Raw genomic sequence first — 25,414 nt, forward strand, 5'->3', positions numbered from 1 at the left:
AGGTATCACATTACCAGACTTCAAACTATACTACAAGGCTATAGTAATCAAAACAGAATTATATGGGCACAAAAACAGACACATAGACCAACAGAACAAATAACCCAGGAATAAAACCATCCATGTCAAAGACTGATTGGTCTTTGACAAAACAAACAACGTACACTAGCAAAAAGAAGCCCTATTCAATAAATGGTGCTGAGAAAATTGAATAGCCCCATGCAAAAGAATGAAACAGGACCCCTACCTCTCATCAGTCACAAAAATTAATTCAAGATGGATAAAAGACTTAGACCTAAGGCATGAAAACTTAAGAATTCTAAAAGAAAATGTTGGAAAAACTCTCCTAGATATCAGCCTAGGCAAAGAATTTATGAAGAAGACTTCCAATGGGAATCACAGAACAAAAATAAATAAATGAGACCTGATTAAATCAAAAGGCTTCTTCACAGCTAAGGCAATAATCAACAGAGCAAACAGACAACCTACAGAATGGGAGAAAACATTCACAAGCCATATATCCAATAGACGGCTAATAACCATAATCTACAAAAGACTCAAGCAAATCAGCAAGGAAAAAAACAAACAACCCATTAAAAAGTGGTCAAAAGACATGAACAGAAGCTTTTCAAAAGAAGATAGACAAACAGCCAATAAACATATTAAAAAATGTTCAACATCATTAATTATCAGGGAAATGCAAATTAAAACCATAATGAAATATCACCTTACCCAAGTTAGTGTGGCTTTTATTAAAAAGTTCAAAAACAATAGACACTAGCATGAATGCAGAGAGAAAGGAACACTTATACATTGTTGGTGGGACTGCAAATTAGTACAACCTCTATGGAAAACAGTTTGGAGATTCCTCAAAGAACTAAAAGTAGACCTATCATTTGATCCAGCAATGCCACTACTAGTTATCTACCCAAAGGAAAAGAAGTCATTCTACCAAAAAGACACCTGTACTTGAATGTTCATTGCAGCACAACTCACAAATGCAAAGATGTAGAATCGATCCAAGTGTCCATCAATTCATGAGTGGTTTAACAAAATGTAGCATATGTATACTATGTGATATTACTCACCAATGAAAAGGATGAATTAAGGTCTTTTGCAACAATTTGGATGGAACTGGAGACCATTATCCCATTATTTTTAGAGATGGGGTCTTGCTTCATCACTGAGACTGGATACAGTGGCATGATCATAGCTCACTGCAGCCTACAACTCCTGCACTTGAACAATCCTCCCACCTCAGCCTCTCAAATAGTGGGGACTATAGATATGCACCACCATTGCCTAATTTTTTTTTTTCAATTTTTGTAGAGATATGGTCTCGCTATGTTACCCAGGCTGGCCTCAAGTGATCCTCCTGCCCCTGCCTCGGCCTCCAAAAGTGCTGGGATTACAAGTATGAGCTATAGCACCTAGCCAAAACACTCGCCTTGGATACAAAAATGCAAATAGGTTTGAAAGTGAAAGGATGAAAAAAGATATCCCATGTAAATGATAACCAAGAAAGCTGGGGTGGCTACATAAATATTTGACAACATAGACTTAAAGACAAAAGTTGTTACAAGAGATAAAAAAGGACATTATATATTGATAAAAGGATCAATTTGTCAAGAAGTGTTAACAAGTACAAATATATACACACCTAAAAACAGAGCCTCAAGACATATAAAGCAAAATCTGACAGAATTAAAGGATGAAATATAGCTCTACAATATAGTTGGAGACATCAACACGCCACTTTCAATAATGTACAGAACTAAACAAAAGATCATTAAGGAAATAGAGGACATGAACATACAATAAACCAACTAGACCTAATGAGATATATATACACATATATAGAGAGAACACTCCATCTAATAATAGCAAAATACATTATACACTTTTCTGAAGTGCACACAGAACATTCTGTAGGACAGACCATATGTTAGGTCACAAAACAAGTCTAAATAAATCTGAATTTGAAATCATACAAAGTATCTTCTCTGACCATAATGGAATGAACTTAGAAATCAACATCAGAAAAGAGAACTGGAAAATTCACAAATATGTGGACATTAATCAATATACTCTTTTTTTTTTTTGAGACAGAATCTCACTTTGTTGCTAGATAGAGTGCCGTGGCATCGGCCTGGCTCACAGCAACCTCAATCTCCGGGCCTCAGCCCTCCCGAGTAGCTGGGACTACAGGCATGCGCCAGCATGCCTGGCTAATTTTTTGTATATACATTTTTAGTTGGTCAATTAATTTATTTCTATTTTTGGTAGAGACAGGGTCTCGCTCAGGCTGGTTTCGAACTCCTGACCTTGAGCAATCTGCCCGCCTCGGCCTCCCAAAATGCTAGGATTACAGGCGTGAGCCACCACGCCCGGCAATCAATATACTCTTAAACAACCAGTAGATTACAAAGAAATTGCAGGTAAGATTAGAAAATACTTTGAGACAAATGAAAATACAACATTTTAAAACCTACAGGATACAGCAAAAGCAGGGCTCAGAGGGAAATTTATAGCTCTAAAAGCTTACATTAAAAAAATCTCAAATTAACAACTTAAATTTACAACTTAAGGAACTAGAAAAAAAAACTAAACCCAAAGCTAGCAAAAGGAAGAAAATGATAAAAATTATAGCAGCTATTTGATTTCTCATGAGAGGGTTGAGATAAAAAATTTTTTAAATATACAGCAGATATACATAAAAGAGAACAGAAAAACAACAGAGGAAACGAACAAAACCAAAACTTGGATACTTGACAATATCAGCACAACTGAACAGTCTTTAGCTAGATTGACCAAAAAGACAGGGGATGGGGAGGGGGGAGAGGGAAGACTCAAATTACTAAAAATCAGAAATGAAGTGGGAACATTTCTACAGACCATACAGAAATTTTAAAAAAGAATTATGAGCAAATACTATAAACAACTATATGCCAACAAATTAGTTAACCTGGATGAAAAAAAGATCAATCCAAGAAACAAACCATCAAAACTGACTCAGTATGAAATAGAAAATTTGAACAGACATAACAAGTAAAAGAGTGAATCAGTATTCAAAAATCTCTCAACAAAGAAAAGGCGAGGACCAGATGGTTTCACGGGTGAATTCTACCAAACATTTAAAGAACTAATATGAATGCTTCTCCAACTTTTCCAAAAGTTACTAGCTCATTCTATGAAGCCAGCATTCCCCTGAGTACCAAAGTTATAACAAGAAAACTACTAATATCACTTATAAATATAGATGCAAAAATCCTCAACAAAGTTCAGTTGATTCTCATTATTTGAAGTAGTTATGTTCTATAAATTTACTATAAATACTGAATTAGCAAATTCTGAACTACTACTCCTGGAGGAAGTACGGGGTTAGCTTCTATTCACATTACTGTCAACCAATCACTACACAATATTGTTTTGTGCCTATTTCTTTTAAAAGACATTTTATTTAATATAAATTATGATTTATTAACACTAAACTTACAACTAAAATCACTATAACTCATGCCTGAATGAAGCCTATCTTGAAAAGTAAGGATAGCCTCTACTAGAAAACCAAATCCAGCAAGCATATTAAAAGGACTGTACATCACAACTAAGTGGGATTTATGCAAGGGTGGTTTAACATCTGAAAAATCAATGTAACATACCACATTAGTAGAATGAAGGGGAACTACAATCACCTTAATTGATGCAGAAAAAGCACTGGACAAAATCCAAAACCCTTTGATGATAAAAACACTGAACAAACTAGGATTAAAAGAAAATTTCCTCACCATAAAGGGCATTTGCAAAAAACCTCCATTAGTCCTTTTTGCATCTAACTGTTCTAATCCATTGCTTACCCGACTAATTCTTTCTCTACTCTTTAGTCATAAAGGATTCACTATGAAAACTTTAACAAAAGAGATATAAGTTTTTTTGGTTTTTTTTTGAGACAGAGTCTCGCTTTGTTGTCCAGGCTAGAGTGAGTGCCGTGGTGTCAGCCTAGCTCACAGCAACCTCACACTCCTGGGCTCCAGCGATCCTTCTGCCTCAGCCTCCCAAGTAGCTGGGACTACAGGCATGCGCCACCATGCCTGGCTAATTTTTTATATACATATCAGTTGGCCAATTAATTTCTTTCTATTTATAGTAGAGACGGGGTCTCGCTCTTGCTCAGGCTGGTTTTGAACTCCTGACCTTGAGCAATCCGCCCACCTCGGCCTCCCAGAGAGCTAGGAGATATAAGTTTTAATTTTAGTATTACTATTGGTCGTGTAATCTTGGTCAAGTTATTTAATTTTCGTTAAACTTCAGTTTTCTTGGTTATGAAATAGTGGTGTATAGTAATTACCTATCTCATCAATTTTTTTGTAAAGAAATTTAAAAACTGTATATGTAAAGCACTTAGCACAGTGCATAACACATAGCAGGCACTCAACCAATGGTAGTTATTACTTTCCTACCTCCTAGTGTGTCTGGTATTACATTTTCAAAATTACTTAAACCTTTTTATTGCATTATATTGCTAGAGGGGTGCACAATTCTGAAAGAGTCAATTTCTTTTATCATTACGTGTACGTGTAGTATAGCTTTGGATCGTGTGTGTGTGTGTGTGTGTATGTGTGTGTGTGTGTGTGTGTGTGTGTGTGTGTGTGTGTTTAAAGAGTTGGTATAGCTTTGGATCATCTCATTACTACCCACTGTTCTTACTTCCCTGTTCCTACAGCACTTTTTCTTAATTAGAACAATGCATTATAAATGCAAGACTTTTTAAGAACCTGGTTAAACACTGTGAACATTCCTTCCTTGTGTCATAGCTGTCCTCTTCCAGAGGCAAATCTCTGTACCCATAACTATTCCTTATGTAATCTGGTTTCCAAATCCTTGATATTCCAGATGCCAGTGCTTGAAAGCATCCAAATTTCTCAACATCATTGTTTAAAAAACATCCAAAGAGCATAAGCTACATTGTGTTTTATTTGGCCAGCACACATACAAGGAGCTATTGCATCATTTCACCAGAACACCTCATGGACTTGAATCAGTGCCATCATGGGCTGTGTTAAGCCTTTAGTATCTACATTACCACAACAGTTCTTATTAAGTCTTCTAACTTATGTAAACTGTTGCCAGGCTAGGTCCTCATTAACCTTTTCAATTACTTTTAAAAACTTAACGCAGGATTTTACATTATTGTCTGTTCCCATTCATCTTGTTTATTTCTATCTTGATTTTTAGTTTCCAAATATATTTCAAACCCAATATATATTTATTAGTTATTGCTTCCAGCATGAGGTCTTCCTTACTTTACATACATTTTTCCTTCATCTAAATCACTGAGTAAATGTTCAAGAGAATGGAGTCAAAGAAAGTACTACTGCTTCTTCTAATTCCTTAGTGTACCAAAATTCTGTCTTATGTTCCTACTTCATCAAAACTAATTTCTCCTTCATTGATTTCTTGATTCCTATGACACACCCAAGATTGCTTAGTTGTTTACCAAGACTTTAAGGCTTAGAGAGTTAGAAGGTACTTTCCAGGATCATCAAGTCTTGCCCAACTCTCTCCTTTACAAATAAGGAACAGGAAATCAAGAAAGTTTAGTTATTTATCACAGGCCACATGGCCAGTAAGTGGTATATCTGGGAGCAGAACTAAGGAATTCTAAATATAAATATATGATATTCTTTCCATCACAGGCTTTTATTAAAATTTTTATATTTTCATCTGTTCATCTTATCTACATGAAATAAATTATTTTTTATTCCTCTGATTTATCTAAAACACTGTGTAATTTTTGTTTTCAAGGGTATTCTGGCTACCACACAAGCAGCACATCTCCTGTTTCCTCTACTTTTTAAGTCCAATCAGGGAATAAATGCCTGTAGTCTGACAAGTTGCCTGGCAAAATAAATAAAAATTTTGAGGTGCTACAGGGATTGAGGAAAGGAATATCCGAGTTACAAAGCTCAAATCCTGACCTTGGTCTACAAATGCATTTAAGATTCACTGTCAAATTCCTAAGACTCAGTAGAGAGAATGGTAATTTTATCATTGTACAATAAAGCACTTAGCTAATTTACATATCATTTATATATGATGATATATATTAAATTACTCTACCAATGATATAACATATTCTTTTTACACTCTTTATAGCATTTCTGGTTGATTTATGGTCAACATCACTTATGACCAAACCTAGACATGAAATCCAGTTATTATTATTATTATTAAATAACAACCATCACCTACCTCCCCACCAGAATGTAGGATCTGCTAGAGGTAGTACTAGTTTTTCACTCTATGATTTTTGCCTGGCTTGTAATAGGCTCTCAATGAACATATATTAATAAACAAATGAATGAATAAATTAGTAAGTTCTTTAAAACTGCAGTCCCCAACCCCCAGGCTATGTCACCACCTGAGTTCCACTGCTCTGCCCTCATCTGTAGAAAAATTATCTTCCATGAAACCGGCCCCTGGAGCCAAAAAGGCTGGGGACCACTGCAAAAAGAAAAACAAACAAACAAACAAAAAAATGAAAATGCAAAGATCTGAAATTTTAATAACGCCACAAAAAGTAAACGGAAGTTAAAAGACATAGTCCAGAGGGATTCACTAAGCTACCAGTGCTGACTGAAGAACAAATGAGTCTTCGCATTACAATTACAACATTCTTTTTCAACAAAGTGCTTACTCCTTTTCTGTTTTGCCCTTTTCCCTGGAATCTCTTGTCAGATTACTCTTTGTTTCCTTAGGCTTATCGTGCATGAGACTTTTACAATAATTCTTCTGTCCATTTTTCTAGAAACACCAAGCAAATGTTCAAGGAAATCAAATCAAGTTCACTACGATAAGATCATAAAAAGGCCACCGGCAGACACAGATTAGGCTCTTGTAAACTAGTATTAGTATTACTTCATGACCTGAACTCAAAAACAGCCTCCAAAATTCACTATTTCCTTTGTATATACAACTCACAGAACTCATTTCAAAATATCAAATCTCACAGTCATCAAAGCAGTAAATTATACCAATCCTGCACTGATTAAATCAAAACATCCTTTTTACTGGCACTTTTGTTAAAGTTATCTTTACACTGTTCCTCTAAAATCTAAGTAAAAAATAATAAAACAATATCATGTTAATTCAAAGGTCAAGGATGAAAGAATTTGTTCACCTAATTCTTTATTTCCCAATGTTTTTAATATGTTTATATTTTAATTCACTTCAAATGTCTGTGCTTAAGTGAAAGTTAGTGAATTAGAACTAACTGCATTGAACTTCAAACCATTTATATCCTTTCCCTAATTGTTATTTAAACATTCACACTAAAACATTTTTAAATTATTTTACTTATAAAATCAAAACTACTATTATTTGATATCACCAATCATTTAGCTTATATCACATAAACAACATAATGTGGCAACCTATATAAACCCACCAAGTTCTCTCCAGACAATTTTCCTTTAAATTCACAAAAGTGAAAAATCTAATTCAAAAACTATAAGAAAACAATGAGTTCAATAAACAGATTAACTTACTGAAAAAATCCTTAAAGACGTTTAACCAATCCATTTTCAATAAAAATTCCGTGTTCTCTTTTGCCAGTTTGTTAACACAGCTCGGGATAATTTTCAGTGAGCTTCCGGGTCTGTTCTGCAACACTGAAACTTCCCACACCCAATCCATGTGACCTGGCCCACACCCAAGCAATACAAAGTTTTTCTAAGGATTCTCCCTTTCTAAAATTTTTTTCCCCCTGAACTATAACAGAACCTGTAAAATGAGTAAGTCATGGTGGCCAAAAATGTGACATTATTCAGACCTATTTGAAAAGAAGCTTTAAGGCATATATAGTTTTTAACAGTTAAAAACATCTATACACTTTCTTCCTTTCCTGTTTTTTCCTTTTCCTTCTTAACTTTCAAACAATGTCTCCACCAGCAAAATCAATATGAAACAAATCCATTTATTCTATGGGACATTTAAGTTACCAAAAAGGTGCAAAAATTCTAAGAAAAGAAAAAAAAAGGCTTACTGATGCAAATGGTGGATTTACATCATTATACAGGCTAACCACAGATCACTATCTTTAAAAAATGTTGCCAAGCATCCTGGAATATAGGTAGCAATAACTATAATATTGTAATAAAGTGAACATAGATTTACTAAGCTTTAAATAAAGATAAAACTTTGATAAAATTGCCTTAATAATATCAGAAAATAGTACAGAAGGTTTCTCAGGAATATTAACAAATGATAAAAATTATATTTAGGCCAGGCACGGTGGCTTCACGCTTGTAATCCTAGTGCTCTGGGAGGCCGAGGCGGGCGGATTGGTCGAGGTCAGGAGTTCAAAACCAGCCTGAGCAAGAGTGAGACCCCGTCTCTACTATAAATAGAAAGAAATTAATTGACCAACTAATATATATAGAAAAAATTAGCCGGGCATGGTGGCACATGCCTGTAGTCCCAGCTACTCGGGAGGCTGAGACAGCAGGATTGCTTGAGCCCAGGAGTTTGAGGTTGCTGTGAGCTAGGCTGATGCCACAGCACTCACTCTAGCCCAGGCAACAAACCGAGACTCTGTCTCAAAAAAAAAAAATTATATTTAATTGAGGTTTTAGATTTATATATAACAACATCTAAAACTGAGATATTTTTCCTCTTTGCTCTATGACATCATTTAGCTATCATTTGTTTATTACTGTCACATTTTCTGTAGTCCCAGGATATCAGTAACCTTTTAAAAAGGAACAAAAAAGTCTATCTAGGTATTCCTAGTCTGCTCCATGCATTCATCACTATGAGGCATACTTTAATAGAAATTACCTTAATTTTTCCCAATATCTCTAATCGACATGCTTTAAATAAATGTCTTGTATTTATAAAACCAGAAGTATTTCTGGTTCTAGCTCTAGTCTCTTCAGCTATTCAAGGAAAATCCCTGCTTTCCCCTCCATTTCAAAACTAAAAATGGAACGGGCAGAGTGGCTCATGCCTGCCTGGGATTCCAGCACTTTGGGAGGCTAAAATGGGAAGACTGCTTGAGGCCACAAGTTCAAGATCAGCCTGAGCAATGTAGCAAGACCCTGTTTCTACAAAAAATAAAAAAAACAATTGCCAGGCATGGTGGCATATACATGTCTAGCAGTCTTAGCTACTTGGGAGGCTGAGGCAGGAGGATTGCTTGAGCCCAGTTGTTGGAGGTTGCAGTAAGCTATGATTGCACCATTGTACTCTAGTTTGGGCAACAGACCAAGATCCTGTCTCAAAAATAATATAAAGTAAAATAAAAACTTAAAATAAAGGGGTTTTTTTGTTTGGTTTTTTTTTTTGAGACAGAGTCTCGCTCTGTTGACCGGGCTAGAGTGCCATGGCATCAGCCTAGGTCACAGCAACCTCAAACTCCAGGGCTTAAGCAATCCTTCTTCCTCAGCTTCCTAAGTAGCTAGGACTGTGGGCACATGCCACCATGCCAGCTAATTTTTTCTGTATATATTTTTAGTTGTCCAGCTAATTTCTTTCTATTTTAGTAGAGACAAGGTCTCGCTCTTGCTCAGGCTGGTCTGGAACTCCTGACCTTGAGCGATCCTCCTGCCTCGGCCTCCCAGAGTGCTAGGATTACAGGTGTGAGCCACCACGCCCGGTCGAAATAAAGATATTATTTGCAAAATCTTAAAATCTGAAAAAGGTACTTCTGCAGTTAAACATCACTATGAATACACCTGTGAAATGACCTTTAGAACACTGGAAATATTTTTTAGTTCAAGAAACTGATATTCCATTACTTTATATCTTACTTTGAATTGTGGTATATTCTAGTTTTTGTTTTACAATGGTTAAAAACATTAAATATTTGTCTTCTATTGCTGATAATCAAAAATCATTCTAGTCTACAGTAATAATAATGTTGAATAAGAAATGAAAACTAAGCCAGATACAGTGGCACACATCTACAGTCCCAGCTACCTGGGAGGACTGCTTGAGACCAGGAGTTCGAGTCCAGCCTAGCCAACACAGCAAGACCCTGTCTTTAAAAAAATGAAAAGAAGAAATAAAAACTAATGTATAGTGAGTCAATAATATTTTATATTTTTCAATCATGCTATGTTGCAAGGAGAAATTTTACATTTTTCCTACATATAGAAAAAGAACCATTAAGCAACAGCATGCTTGTCTGAATACCAAAAATGAAATTCTATCCCTCCCAATTCCTTCCTGTCAGCTAAGGAGAATCAAAATTTAAAAAAAAAAAAAAGAGTCCAGTTCTCACCCATGCATATTTCCTTCCTACTAGCTTAGCCAAGCCTAATGTGAAGCTGTCTCGGGCCCTAATGGAAGGCCAGTAAAATTTTTAAAAATTAAACTTTATAGTTAGAAATGAGGGGAGAAAAGAGAAACAAAACAGGAAAGAGATTAGCTCTGTAGATGCTAACATACAGTAATGATCCATAGTTTAAAACTCTTTATCAAATAGAAGAATAAAACGATGGTTTGTTTTTTAAACTGAAGTTCAAAATGTAAGCCATTAGATGTTAAAACTTGGCAATAAGCCATGTAAAGTAAGTTGTCTTGATGCCAAGGAGGCAATTCTGCTTGAAAGTCTAAACTCCAACAGGCAGTCATGGTTCAAAGAGCCCCTGCTACAATGTCAGAATTAGTTTGGCTCATTAGCACCATTCTGGCTCAACCTTTGAACTGGGCTCAGATTTACAGAAACTGCTTGCTAACACTTATGACCCTTCATTGGTCTCCTGGCTTGAAGGCCTGCTATGAGTCAAACTTATCTTGCCTAGCTAAAATTCCAGTCTGGGGCCTTTCAAGTCAATTCTGCACACCGTTGCCAGAATGCTACCCAAAAAACTAAGCTCCAAAATCCATTTAAAAGAAAGTTATTGTTCTTTTAATACAAAAATATCTTACCTAAGGTATCCTTTAGGTTTTTTACAATAGATGCTTTCCGAGCACTGTTTTTTCTTTCCACATAGTTAGAAGGCACGAAACCCGTTTTATTCATGGAATTTCGAACTCGCCACCAGGATTTAGAATCATCCAGAAGCCATAATCTCTCATTCTTCTTAATGTCTAGTTCTTGTTCTTGCTGGGCTACATAATCAAATTTGGCTACTACCACCACTTCTTCTGCCATCTTTCAGCAGCTCCAGCACTGTAAACACACAGAAAACATTTTTATGTAAAGTTAAAATAGTAGCATTCTACATACTTTTCAAAAGAGGCACACCTAAAAAAATCTAAGGACACTGAAGGATTCAAAGTAAAAAATATGGAAAAATACATGAGGCAAATACTAATTTAAAGAAACAGGTGTTCCTATATTAATACCGCAAAATAATTTTAAGGCAAAAACCATTATTAGTAATAAAGTTCACTACATAATGACGAAGGTTCTGTTTAATATATGTAAGATCTAAACTTATATGTACTTAATAACATAGCTCCAAAATAAATAGATTGGTGGAAATACAAGGAGAAATTAACAAATCCATTATCACAAAGAACAAATTTTAATATATTTATCTCAGGAATAAAACAATCAAAAAGACAAAAAACATTATTAAGACTAGAGAAGAACTGATAACATAATCAGCAATTTTGATTTAATAAAAATATACAGAATATTGCTTCCAAACAGAAGAATACAAATGGAATGTGTACAAAAATTGATTAAATGCCAGGCCATAAAGAATGTCTCAACACTTTTATGTAACTGGTATCTTACACCATATTCTCTGACAGCTGCAACAAAAACACAGCATTTTAAAAACTGTGTATGTTTGGAAACTTCTAAAAACTCATGAGTCTAAGAAGAAATCGTATAGAATTCTGAAATTACTTAGAAGTGAATGATGATTACAAAACTATACACCTAACCTTGTGGGATGAAGCAAAAGGAGGATATAGAGGGAGATTTCTAGTTTTAAGTAGTTACATTAGAAAATAAAAAGATGTAAAAATAAATCAATGAACTGATCATCTAAAGCAGTCAAAGAAGAATTTTAAGTAAAAAAAATGAAATAACACAAATAAAAAAACTTAATGAAAAGATGTATCAGAAAGGTTCAATAAAATGAAAAGGTACAGGCATACCTTGGAGACATTGCAGGTTCAGTGCCAGACTACCACAATAAAGCAAATATCACAATAAAGTGAGTCACAAACTTTTTTCCTAGTGCATATATATGTTTATATCTACACTATACTGTAGTCTTTTGTTTTTTCTTTTTTCTTTTTCTTTTTTAAAGAGTTAGGATCTTACTATATCACTCAGTCTAGTCTCAAACTCCTGGCCTCAAGTGATCCTCCCATCTCATCTTTCCTAGTAGTCCTAGTAACTGGGACTACAGGTGTGAGCCACCATGCCTGGCTAATTTTTTTTAGAAAAATTTTTTAGAGACATGGTTTCGTTGTGTTGCCCAGGCTGGTCTCTAACTCCTGCCTCAAGATCCTCTCTCCTCAGCCACTCAAGTAGCTGGGACAACAGGTGTGAGCCACTGTGCCCAGCTATACTCACATCTATTAAATATGCATAGCATTATGTCAAAAAAAGGAAAAAAAGTGCGTACCTTAATTTAAAAAATATTCTATTGCTAAAGGATGCTAATGATCATTTGGGCCTTCAGAGTCATAATTTTTTCACTGGAGGAGGATCTTGTCTCAATGTTGATGGCTGCTGACTAATCAGGGTGGAGACTGCTAAAGGTTGGGGCAGCTACAGTAATTTCTAAAAATAAGACACCAGTGAAATCTGCTGTATTGATGGACTCTTCCTTTCATGAGACTTCTCCATAGCACAGAATGCTATTTGATAGCATTTTACCACATTAGAACTTTTTTTAAAATTCAAGGCAATCTTCTCAAATTCCACTGCTGTTTTATCAACTAAGTAGTTTATGTAATATTCTAAATCATTTGTTGTTACTTCAACAATGTTCATAGCATCTATACTGGAGCAGATTCCATCTTAAGAAATAATTTTCTTTGCTCATCCATAAAAAGCAACTTCAACTCATCCATTCAAGTTTGATCATGAGATTACAGCAATTCAGTTGCATCTTCAAACTCCACTTCTAATTCCAATTATCTTGCTATTTCCACCACATCTGCAGTAACTCTATCCACTGAAGTCTTGAACCCCTTTCAAAATCATCCATAAGGTTTGGAATCAACTTTTTCCAAATTCCTCTTAACATTGATATTTTGACCTTCTTCTATGAATCACAAATGTTCTTAATAGCATTGAGAATGGTGATTCTTTTCCAGAAGGGTTTCAATTTACTTTGTCCAGATCCATTAGAGGAATTACTTCCATGAAATGTATTTCTTAAAAAATAAGACTTAAAATTCAAAATTATTCCTTGATCCATGGGCTGCAGAATATATGTTGTGTTAGCAGGCATGAAAAAACATTAACTTTGTACATCTCCCTCAGAGCGCTTGGGTGACTAGGTACACCATCATTGAGCAATAGTATTTTAAAAGGAATCTTTTTTTCTGAGTAGGTCTCAATAGTGGGCTTAAAATGTGCTATAAACATGGCCGAGCGCAGTGGTTCATGCCTGTAGTCCTAGCACTCTGGGAGGCCGAGGTGGGCGGATTGCTCGAGGTCAGGAGTTCAAAACCAACCTGAGCAAGAGCGAGACCCCGTCTCTACTATAAATAGAAAGAAATTAATTGGCCAGCTAAAAATATATACAAAAAATTAGCCGGGCATGGTGGCGCATGCCTGTAGTCCCAGCTACCCGGGAGGCTGAGGCAGGAGGATCGCTTGAGCCCAGGAGTTTGAGGTTGCTGTGAGCTAGGCTGACGCCACGGCACTCCAGCCTGGGCAACAAATCACTCCAGCCTGGGCAACAAATCGAGACTCTGTCTCAAAAAAAAAAAAAAAAAAAAAATGCTATACACAGATGTGCTGTCACTTAGGCTTTGATGTTCTATTTATATAGCACAGGCAGAGTAGATTTAGCATAATTCTTAAGGGTCCTAGGATTTTTGGAATGATAAATGAGCACTGGCTTCAACTGCTTTCGTCTCTAGCAAGAGTGTCAGCCTGTCCTTTAAGCTTTGAAGCCAGGCACTGACTTCTCCTCTGTAGCTATGTCAATTACCTTAGATCTTCTGGATAACTGGCTGCAGCTTATCTACATCAGCATTTGCTGCTTCACCTTGCACTTTTATGAAGATGACTCCTTTCCTTAAACCTCAGGAACCAAGTTCACATTCTTTTGCAGCTTCCTTACCTCTCTCAACCTTCATAGAAATGAAGAGAATTAGGACCTTGCTCTGGATTAGGCCTTGGCTCAAGAGAAGGTTGCAGCTGGTTTGATTTTCTATTCAGACCACTACAACTTTCTCCATCTCAGCCATAAGGCTGTTTTGCTTTTTGTTTTCTTATCATTTGTGTGTTCCCCAAGGTAGGACTTTCAATTTCCCTCAAGAACTTTTTCTTTGCATTTTAAGTTTTTGCCTGTCTGGCGCAAGAGGCCAAGCTTTGGCCTATCTCGACATTTGACAAGCCTTCCTTACTAAACCTAATCATTTCTAACTTTTGATTTAAAGTGAGACAAGCAATTTGAACTTGAACACTTGAACACTTCGAGGCCATTTTAGGGTTATTAATTGGCCTAATTTCAATATTGTTGTGTCTCAGGGAATAAAGAGGCCTGAGAACAGGGAGAGAGAAGGGAGACTGGCCGGTTTATGGTACAGTCAGAAAACAAATATTTACAACAGATCAAGTTTGCCATCTCATATGGGCGCAGTTCATGGTGCCCCCAAACGATCACAACAGTAACACCAGAGATCATTGATCAAAGATCACCTTAATAGATATATAATGCAAAAGTTTTAAATACTGCAAGAATCCCCATATTGTGATGGAGAGACAGGAAATAACCACATGCTGTTGGAAAAATGGCACCAACAGACTTGCTCAATGAAAAATAATAAACTTTCATTTGTCAAAAATACAGTACCTGTGAAGCACAATGAAGCCAAGCGCAATAAAATGAGGTATGCTTGCAGTTCGTATCAAGACATAAAATTGACGGTTCCGGCAAGACTGATTAGTGAAAAAAAGAAAAAGTACAACCGAGTACCAGGAATGAAAGCAGTCACAATTATAGATGCTGCAGACACCTAAAAGGAATGGCTACATTATGAACAATTTTATCAATAAATCTGATAACAAGAGAATGCACAAATTCACAAAAAAATGAAATAACATAAAATTGAATAGATCATTAAAGAAATCTTTCCATAATGAAAATACCAAGGTCTGACAGGCAAGTTCTATTAAAATTCAAGAAACAAGTAATTGTAATTTATATTAATACAAACTCTTTTAGAAGAAAGGAAAATTATAAGCCAATTACACTCCAAAACCTTACTCCTGATCAAACCAGTCACAATCGGATCAGTTCTCTGTTTTCTTCAGAGAGATTATTTTACATAATACAGCTATCCCTGGCTTTTAGAGCAAGTAAATTCAGCGTTCTGTTCTGAATATTGAGTAAGTAGTCTCTTTTCTCAACAATGACGCAAGTTCTTCAAAGTTCTCAGGGAAATGCATTTTAATCTAATATTCAACATCTGCTGGCATTCAAGTGTATAAACAAGGTAGATATATTTTTCAGGCACAATGACTCAAATATGTACAGCAGCAAAACAACTAATCCTAAAAAAAAAAAAAAAAGAGGAAGACAATGTAGTATTCAAGAAACAATGATATGAACAGAGAAAGGCCAGGAAAAAAAATTATTAGCGGTCTTGCAACTTTTCTCTTTGAAATTACTGAAAAATAAAGAGTTATAACCAAGTCTAAATAATTACTGGTACATGCTGTAAAAAAATTACGAGACTAAGCAATAGGTTTTTTGAGACACTGGAAGGCTAAAAGCAGAGAAGTATTTTTTCAGGGATACCTGGGCATTGACTCTGATTCCTTCCTGTGTCTCCTGCTCCAATCCAATTAATCTATAAGCTTAATGAAATTTAATTATAGGTCTGAATAGAATTTTGAAGCATGACAAAATGATTTTAAAATTTATCTAGAAAAGTAAACATGTAAAACTTTCAATAAAAGCTGGAAATTTTTTTTAAATTACCCAAGTGACTCCAATGTACAGTCAGAACTGAGAATATTTATCTTTTCCTTGCTAGGTTATATTCCATATTAACCCAATTAAGGCCAATGAGGTGCAAGAAAAAGTATACTAGGGATTTCAAGGTAGAGTTGACTGGCCCTTGAGAAACATAGTAAGAGACTGTCTGTGGATTTTGTCATGAACAGGTAGATGTGAGAGCTCTGGAACCTACTGCAGCCATCTCATTACCAGCTAGAGGATGAAACTTAAGCATGCTAAAGGAGAGCTGATAGGAAATAGAGCCAGAACTGCTAAAATAAACACTGAAGGCTGCCCTCTGAACCTCCTATTCCTTAAGCCAATAAACCTCTTTATTGTATAAGACAGTTACAGTTGGGCAAAATTACCCTATCAGATAGTAAAATGTGCTAAAAATGCCAAGGTAATTTAAAGTAATACTGGTGCAGAAACAGATTAATAAAATATAGATTGAGGTTGAAGAAACATACCAAATACAGGCAGCTTTAGAAGCCCTCTTCTCTAATGTACAAACTATAAATTCTACTTTAGACCTTTTAAAAGTAAATGGAGTACTTTAATAAAGCACTGGTGATACACAATCTGAATACAGAAGAGATTTCTGTGTATTCCTCCCGAAACATTTACAGTGGTCTCAACTGACCTAATTCAAAAGCAAGCAATTTTTTATACTTATTTCTTTTCACAACTCTGTCCAAAGCACTAAATTTATTTTTTATAAAAAAACCCTCATTCAGCACTATTTTTGTTTGTGTATACAATACACAAAATCATAATAAGAAATATACTTGGAAGAAACCTTATATCTGAATCTTGTAAGCAGATTTAATTCAATCTGTGGGACTGGAAATGTGCCAAGAGTATCAGGTTGTATCCTTCATAAAAAATCGAGATGGTTATTTAATCAGGCAAGTCAGTTAAGTAACTGCTGTGTATATACATAAACATGCAAATATATGTATATGATGCATGGCATTTCAAATCATTGGAGGAGAATGAGTTATTCAATAATTGATACTAAGACAACTAGCTATCTACTTGGGAAAAACAGTCCTACTTCACACAACATACAAAAGTAAATTAGAGGACTTTCACTTCTAGGAAGATGAAATAATTGTCTTTTCCCTATTCCTCCAGCTAAGTACAACTAAAAACCCTGAACACGTTACATAAAACAAACATAAGAAAACTCTGAAAGGTGAAGAGAAGAGGGTACATCAGCTAGAGACCTCAGGACTCAAAGAATGACATAGTGGTGAATTCCCTAGCTTTTATTTTTGCCTGATACATCCAAGAACTTGGGGGTGAAGGATGGCAACCTAGACATACCAATGGGCACAAACAAAAAATAAAATGCCAATAACCTGTGCTCTCCAGATAATGAACTAAAAAGGGTCACTCTAACAAGACAGAAAACTTTTGGACAATTAATAGCCCTACTCTAGTCAAACACCAGGCCCCACCCACACCAGTAAAGAGTAGGAAACCTAAACTTCCAGTGCTCCAGAGGTAGTAAGTTACTCTAACCTTTCCACTGGGTTAAGTAAAAGGCAATTAAAGAGCCAGAACTTTTACCTGCCAGATAGAAATCAGCAAGGATATCGAAGACCTCACCAACACTTTCAACCAACAGGTCCTAATCAACATTTACAGAACCTCCATCCAAAACCAGCAGAATACACATGCTTTTCAAGTGCTCAGGGAAAAAATAACAAGATAGCCTGGGCCATAAAACAAACCTCCACAAATTTAAAAGAACTGAAATCATACAGTATATTTTCTGATTACAATGGAATCAACTAGAAATCAATAACAGGAAGATAACAGGAAAATCACCAATCACATGGAAGCTAAACAACACACTTCTAAATATCCACAGGTCAAATGGGAAGTCTCCAGGAAAATCAGACTTTATACTGAAATGAATAAAAACAAAAATAAAATTTGTAGGACATAGCTAAAGCAATACTGAGAGAGAAATTTATAGTACTAATGCATGTAATTAGAAAGAGGAAAAGCCTCAAATCAGTAATCTAAGCTCCTACCACCCAAGAACATATTATAGAAACAAAACAAAACAAAATAAACTTAAAGCAAGCAGAAGAAAGAAATGATCAAGAGCAGAAATCAATGATATTGAAAACAGAAAAACAACAGAGAAAAAAATCATTGAAATAAATAGCTGGCTCTTTAAAAAGATCAATAAAATTAACAAACTTCGGTCAAGACAAAAATTAATAATATTAAAAAACGATTAATAATTAGAAGATATCACTATAGACTCTGTAAGTCGCAGGGGTCCTCAAATTTTTTAAACAGGGGGCCAGTTCACTGTCTCTCAGACAGTTGGAGAGTGTGCACTGTGGACCCCGGACAATTCGGCTGCTAAGCAGGACAGGCAGCCGCGGCAAAAACACCCAGAGGGCCGGATAAATGTGCTAGGCGGCCCGCATGTGGCCCATGGGTGGTAGTTTGAGGACACCGGTGTAAGATAATAAGCATAAAAAGAAAAATATGGGAATACTACAAACAACTCTATACACACAAATTTGACTATTTAGAGGAAACTTACCAATTCTTCAAAAATACAAATTACCCCAATACGAAATAGATAATTAAAATAGCCCTATGAACTAATCAGAAAATTAAATTCATAGTTTAAAAAACTCTACCCATTAAAGAAATCTCCACCAGGTCCAAATGGTTTTACTGAAGAATTCTACCAAATATTTAAAGAATTGACACAAATTCAACATAATCTCAGCAGTATGTAAAAAGAATTAATATTCTATGATCAAGTGGGTTTTTTCAGGGATGCAAGGATGGTTCAATATTAAAAAATTAATCAGTATAATTCACCAAATTAACAAGATAATGCAGAAAATCATTAGCATATTAATTGATATGGAAAAAAGCACCTCACAAAATTCAACACCCATTCATGACAAAAACTTTCAGAAAAACAGGAATAGAAGAGAATTTCCTCAACTTGACAAATAGGACACACAGATGCTTTCTCTCTAAGATCAGGAAGAAGGCAAGGATGTCCACTCTCATCACTCTTATTCAACATAGTGCTGGAAGTTCTATTCCATTCAATAAGGCAAGAAAAGAAAATAAGGGGCATTCAGATTGGAATGGAAGGATAAAACTATCTGTATTTGCAGATAACACAAATGACTACGTAAAAGATTCCAAAGAATCTACAAAAAGAACTCCTAATACTGTTAAAAATAATTACATAAAGGCCATTAGATTGAGGTGGCTCTAACACCATGGATTTCTACAAAGTAAACATAACAGAGAATTTAAAAGAAAATTAAAATGTAAGCTCCACCGAATCACCAGCAGCCTACTGGGCACTATTAGTTACACAGACTTGAAATTCCCACTGAGATAGTACAAATACGGCAACTGCTCAAACTTTAACCAATCAAGTAATTTAACAAGTGAATTCAGCAAAGTCACAGGATACAAGATCAAGCTGCAAAAATCAATTGTATTTCTACATACTGGCAATGAACACACAGATATCAAAATTAAAAATACAATACTATGTATAATCTCCCAAACCCAAAAGGAAAAAAAGGAAAGGAGGTACAAATCTAACAAAACACAAAGAGGATTTATATGTTGAAAAGTACAAAATGCTGATGAAGAAATCAGAGACATAAATAAAAGTATTCATGGATTGGAAGACTCAACATAGTAAAGATGTCAATTTTCTCCTAAATTGATAAACAGGTTTAATGTAATTTTTAACAAAAATCATAGCAAAATATTTTTGTATATATATACAATATTATTCTGTAATTTATATGCAAAGACAAGATAGAATAGCTAAAAAAATTTTTTTTCCAAGGAATAAAATGGGAGGAATCAGTTTTCCAAATCGGACGACTTACTATAGCTATAGTAGTCAAAATTGTGTGGTACTGGCAAAGGGAAGGACACACAGATCAATGGAAGAACAGAGAACTCAGAAATAGACTCACAAATATGTCCCACTGAATTTTGACAAAGGTACAAAAGTAATTCAACAGAGAAAAACTAGCCTTCTCAATAAATGTTAAAGCAATTGGACAACAGGCTGGGGGGGAAAGTACCCTGACCTAATCTCATACCTTATCCAAACACTAACTTGATGGACCACAAAGAAATGACACAGGCATCATCATGGTGGGCTTATGCCTGTAGTCCTAACTACTTGAGAGACTGAGGCGGGAGGATCACTTGAGCCCAGGAGTTGGAGGAGTGTGATCTATGATTGTGCCACTGCACTCCAGCCTGGCCAACAGAGTGGGACGTCGTCTCTAAAAAAATAAATTTTAAAATGAATAAATATATGTAAAAATAAAATTATAAAATTTTGGAAAAAAACAGAGAAAATCTTCAAGATTTAGAGCTCGACAAAGACTTGACACCACAAACAAGTTCCACAAAAGGAAAAACTCAACAGTAGAAAAACAAATCCAATTAGACAACAAGCAAAAGACAGAGATATTCATTGAGGATGTACAAATGGCAAATGAGCAGGTAAAAATATATTCACCATTAGCTATTAAGAAAATGCAAATTAAAACTACATTGAGATGTCACTGCACATACCTATCAGAATGGCTAAAAGAGTGATGATACCGAATGCTAACAAGGATAAGTTGAAACTGGATCATTTATATACTGCTGTTGACAATGTAAAATGGTACAGATACTCTGCAAAACCACTTGGTAGTTTCTTGTAAAATTAAACACACAACTACCATACAACCTAGCAATTGCACACCTGGGTATTTATCCCAGAGAAATGAAGACTTGCAGTCACACAAAAACTTTTACTGAATGTTTATATTAATTTTATTTGTAATAGCAAAAATCTGGATACCACCCAAATGTCCTTCAACAAGCAAATCGTTAAACTGTGGTACATCCACACCAAAAAAAGTTCAGAACTATTCAGTGATACACAAAACAACCTGGATAAATCTCCAAGAAAGTATGCTCAGTGGAAAAAAGCCAATCTCAAAGGTTATATACTATATAATTCCATTTACAAAACATTCTTGAAATGAAAAAATTATAGAATAACATAGATTAGTGGTTGTTAGAGGTTAAAGGAGCAGTGGGAAGTGGGTGTGGCTATAAAAGGGCAACATGAAGGATTCTTGCAGTGGTGAAAATGTCCTGTACCTTGACAATATCAACTTTCTAGTTGAGACAGTATACTGATATTACCATCGGGGGGAAAATGGGTAGAGGATACAATGGATCTCTCAGTAAGTTCTAAGATTCTTCAAAAAGTTTAATTAAAAGACTGACTAAAGATAAAGATAAAAACACAAAAAATAAAATATAGACATAATATTTTCATATTCTTTCTTTCTTTAAGACAGGATCTCATTCTGTAGCCCAGGCTAGAGTGCAGTGGGATCATCATAGCTCAATGCAACCTTAGACTTCCAGGCTCCAGTGATCCTCCTGCCTCAGCCTCCCAGGGAGCTGGAACTACAGGTCCACAACACCATGCCTGCCTAATTTTTCTATTTTTTATAGAGACTAGTGTCTCACTTTTGCTCAGTCTGGTCTCAAAGTCCTGGCCTCAAACAAGCCTCCTGCCTTGGCCTCCCAAAGTGCTAGGATTACAGGTGTGAGCCACTGTGCCTGGCCTATTTTCATATTCTTGATACAGGGAATCTTTTATTACTATGAGTCCAGTGTTAGAAACCATAAAATGAAAAAAAAAATTTAATGTCAGTAGAACAAAGGACATTAGTATCTCCTGCCACAAACTTAGTGACTTAAAACAACAAAAATTTATTATCTCACAGCTCTGGAGTTCAGAAGTGTGAAATGGGTTAAAATCAAAGTGTCAGGAGAGCTGTGTTCCTTCTGGAGGATATAGGGGAGAATCCATTCCTTGCCTTTTTCAACTTAACTCATTATTTGGCTTGTGGCTACAGCACTCTGACCTTTAAGTTTGATAATCACATCCCCTTTTTTCACTTTGACCCTTCTGTCTTCCTCTTATAAGGACCCTTATCATTACATTGGGCCCATAAAAATAATACTGGATATAATCTCCCCATCTCAAAAGTCTTAATTTAAATCATACCCACACAGTCCCTTTAACTATGTGAGGTAACATTCACAGGTTTTGGGGATTAGGACATGTACATTTTCAGGGAGCCATTATTGTACCTACTACTGACACATCTGTCATCCTAGCACTTTGGGAAGCTGAGGAAGGAGGATCACTTGAGATCAGTTGTTCGAGAGCAGCCTGAGCATCAGGAAGACTCCATCTCTACAAACAATAGAAAAATTAGTTGGGTGTGAGGGTACATGCCTGTAATCCCAGCTACTTAGGAGGCTAAGGCAGGAGGATCACTTGAGTCAAGGCCTCCGAGGCTGCAGTGAGCTATGACGACGCCAATGTACTCTCTCTAGCCAGGGTGACAAAGAGAGACCCTGTCTCAAAAACCAAAACCACCAACAACAAAAAGTTAAAAGATTAATAAAGTTGGGGAAATATTTTTTATATGTTCAAGTATTTAATATCATCATATAATTAATGTCCGTACAAAAGTTAAAAAATAATAAATAAGTGTAAAAATTGGCAAAGGTCAAGAGCAATTACAGAAGAGAAAACATAAATGTTCAAAAGGTGTTCAAAAATATCCTAAATTTATAATTAAAGAAATTAAAACTAAAACTGAAATATCATTTTTTACCCATCAGAATGACAAAGATACCACCAATATTACCTAGTGTTCCCCAGAATGTACAAAAATGGGCATTCTACTACATTATTGGCATAATAACTGAAAATTTATATAAAGCTTTCTTTATTTATAAGAATTTTTAACATATACAGAAGTAGAGAATAATGCAATGAATACTGTACCTATCACTCAACTTTAATTATCAATATTATGCCTTTATGGCTCACGTATCCCCCCAATTTTTGGTGGGAGAATTGGAATCCTATGATTTAACTACTAAGAGATAAAACCCACACCTCCTCAAAAATTAACAAGGGGTAAAGGGGCCTTGACCTTCTTTTTGCCATAGACCACCTCCTCCTTTTGGCAGTGTGGTGAAGCCTATAACCCCTACTCATGTTTTTAAATGCATAAAAATACATTGCAAATAAAACCAATTATATTAAAATTCAGGTATCAATATATTTGAAACTCGCTCTTCTGAAAATGTGTATATTAAGGTTAAGAACTTCTGCAGCACTTCTTTCATTTTGTCAAATATTAATGTTCTATTTTTGCTGAGTGAATTTTTTAAACAATCTTTTTACAGTGGTTTGAAATGGGATCCAAATTAAGTCCATATATTGCATTTTAGCTAACATGTTTTAAGTCTTTTTAATCTATAACATTGTTCTGTTCCCAGTCTTCCCATGTCATTTATTTGTTAAGGAAATTGGCTTTATACTTTCTGTTCAGTGGTAAATAAATCTAAAAAAAGAAAAAATAGCGTAATCTGTCCTGCAGCATTTTCCACATCATGGATTTGGCTGATGTGTATCTTCATGGCGTTCCCCTATCTCCTATAAACTGGTAATTATTTCTAGGGACTTTTTCCTTTTCTAGGTTCTTTGGTTATTGTTGGAAGAATATTTCAAAAGTATTCTTGTGTACCTCCTGTTGCCATATGTTAGAAGGCACATTATGTCTGGCAGAACCATTTTCAGTGATGTTAATAATGAATGGTAGATTTATTAGTACTGAACTGATTAACTCATTATATAGTTTCCCATCAAACCTTTACCAAATGATTTTATCAGCCACTGATGATCACTACCTGGGATCAATTATATGTTCAAGTGTTTAATATCCACCATATAATTAATGTCCATCATTTCCAAAATGATGATTTGCTGGCTCCACCTGTTTTCAGAAACTATGATTGCTCCAGAAGGCCTAATTTGCCTAATTATTTGATTTCCCTTATAACCCTCACAGGAAAGGCAAAATATGTGTTTCTGTGTGATTATGACACCAACTGGATATACCATTTGGTTCATTTGCTTCCATTTTTTGAAGATCACTTAATTTTCCCTTTTTAAAATCTAATTGTTTTATAATTATATAAAACATTTAGATGATTCTAAAAGTTAAACTATCAAACAAGGTATACTCAGAGAGGTCTGCTTCCATACTCACCCTCTCCTCTCTTTTCTTTCCCTCCCCCCAAGGGATACTATTTTTTAATTTGCTTTAGTTTATGTTTCCATTGTTTCTTTTTAAATATGTAAGTATACAAGAAAATTGAAAATTCTAATTGTCATCTCCACCCACAAAACATACATACACATACAAAGAGAGGGGCACACTACCTACACTGTCTGATCCTTGCTTTTTTTAGTTTAACAATATATCTGGATGAACATTACATGGCAGAGTATGAGATTTCTTTGCTAATACACCTTTTATCAATTACACAGTAGTTCATCATTATTGAAATGCCACAATATTTCTTCAACTAGATACTAATGGACAACAGGTTGTTTCCAGTCTTCTGGGATTAAACAGTGCTTCAATAATAGGCTCATATACATTTTATTTTTCTGTGAGTGTACCTTTGGGTAAGAGTCATAAAAGAAAGCAAGCTGGGCCTGGTGTGGTGGCTCATGCCTGTAATCCTAGCACTCTGGGAAGCCAAGGCAGGAGGATCGCTCAAGGTCAGGAGTTCCAGACCAGCCTGAATAAGAGCAAGATCCTGTCTCTACTAAAAATATATCAAAAAAATTAGCCAGGCATGGTGGCGCATGCCTGTAGTCCCAGCTACTCAGGAGGCTGAGGCAGAAGGATCACATGAGTCTAGGAATTTGAGGTTGCTGTGAGCTAGGCTGATGCCATGGCATTCTAGCCCAGGCAACAGAGTGAGGCTCTGTCTCAAAAAAAAAGAAAATAAAGAAAGCAAGCTGAGTTTAAATTAAGGTGCACATAATTTTGTGAGATACTGCTAACTTTTCTATCCATAGACTCTATTTTTTTGTATTCCCAACAATGTATCGGTGATTATTTCCTCACAGCCTTGCCAAGAAGCTGTATTTCAGAGCAGTTTTTATTTGCATTTCTCTTATTACATTGAAATTGAACATGTTTTTCCATACTTAAAGGACATTTACATTTGTTTTATTGTATGGACTACTTATTCATAACTTTTGCTCATTTCCTTATGGTGTGGCTTTTCTTTTTTTGATTTTTAGAAGCTCTCCATAAAGTAGAAATGTTTGCCCTTTGTGATGT

The 25,414-nt window shown here is 35.4% G+C and overlaps 1 protein-coding gene across 4 annotated transcripts in view; it reads right to left on the reverse strand.

Annotated features, from left to right (window-relative positions):
• Window positions 1-25,414, reverse strand: part of NCK1 (NCK adaptor protein 1) — a 93,061-nt gene that overhangs the window by 13,565 nt on the left and 54,082 nt on the right. For 3 of the 4 annotated variants that reach the window (XM_076005259.1, XM_076005250.1, XM_076005260.1), the window contains exon 2: window positions 10,933-11,176. In XM_076005259.1, the coding sequence (XP_075861374.1) occupies window positions 10,933-11,158 (226 nt within the window). In that variant the 5' untranslated portion in view covers window positions 11,159-11,176. Of the gene's footprint in view, window positions 1-7,547; window positions 8,416-10,932; window positions 11,177-25,414 lie in introns of those variants that run through there. The other variant, XM_076005262.1, reaches the window with a different exon arrangement.

The sequence above is a fragment of the Microcebus murinus genome, chromosome 1, assembly GCF_040939455.1.
Source record: "Microcebus murinus isolate Inina chromosome 1, M.murinus_Inina_mat1.0, whole genome shotgun sequence".
Lineage (NCBI taxonomy): Eukaryota > Metazoa > Chordata > Mammalia > Primates > Cheirogaleidae > Microcebus > Microcebus murinus.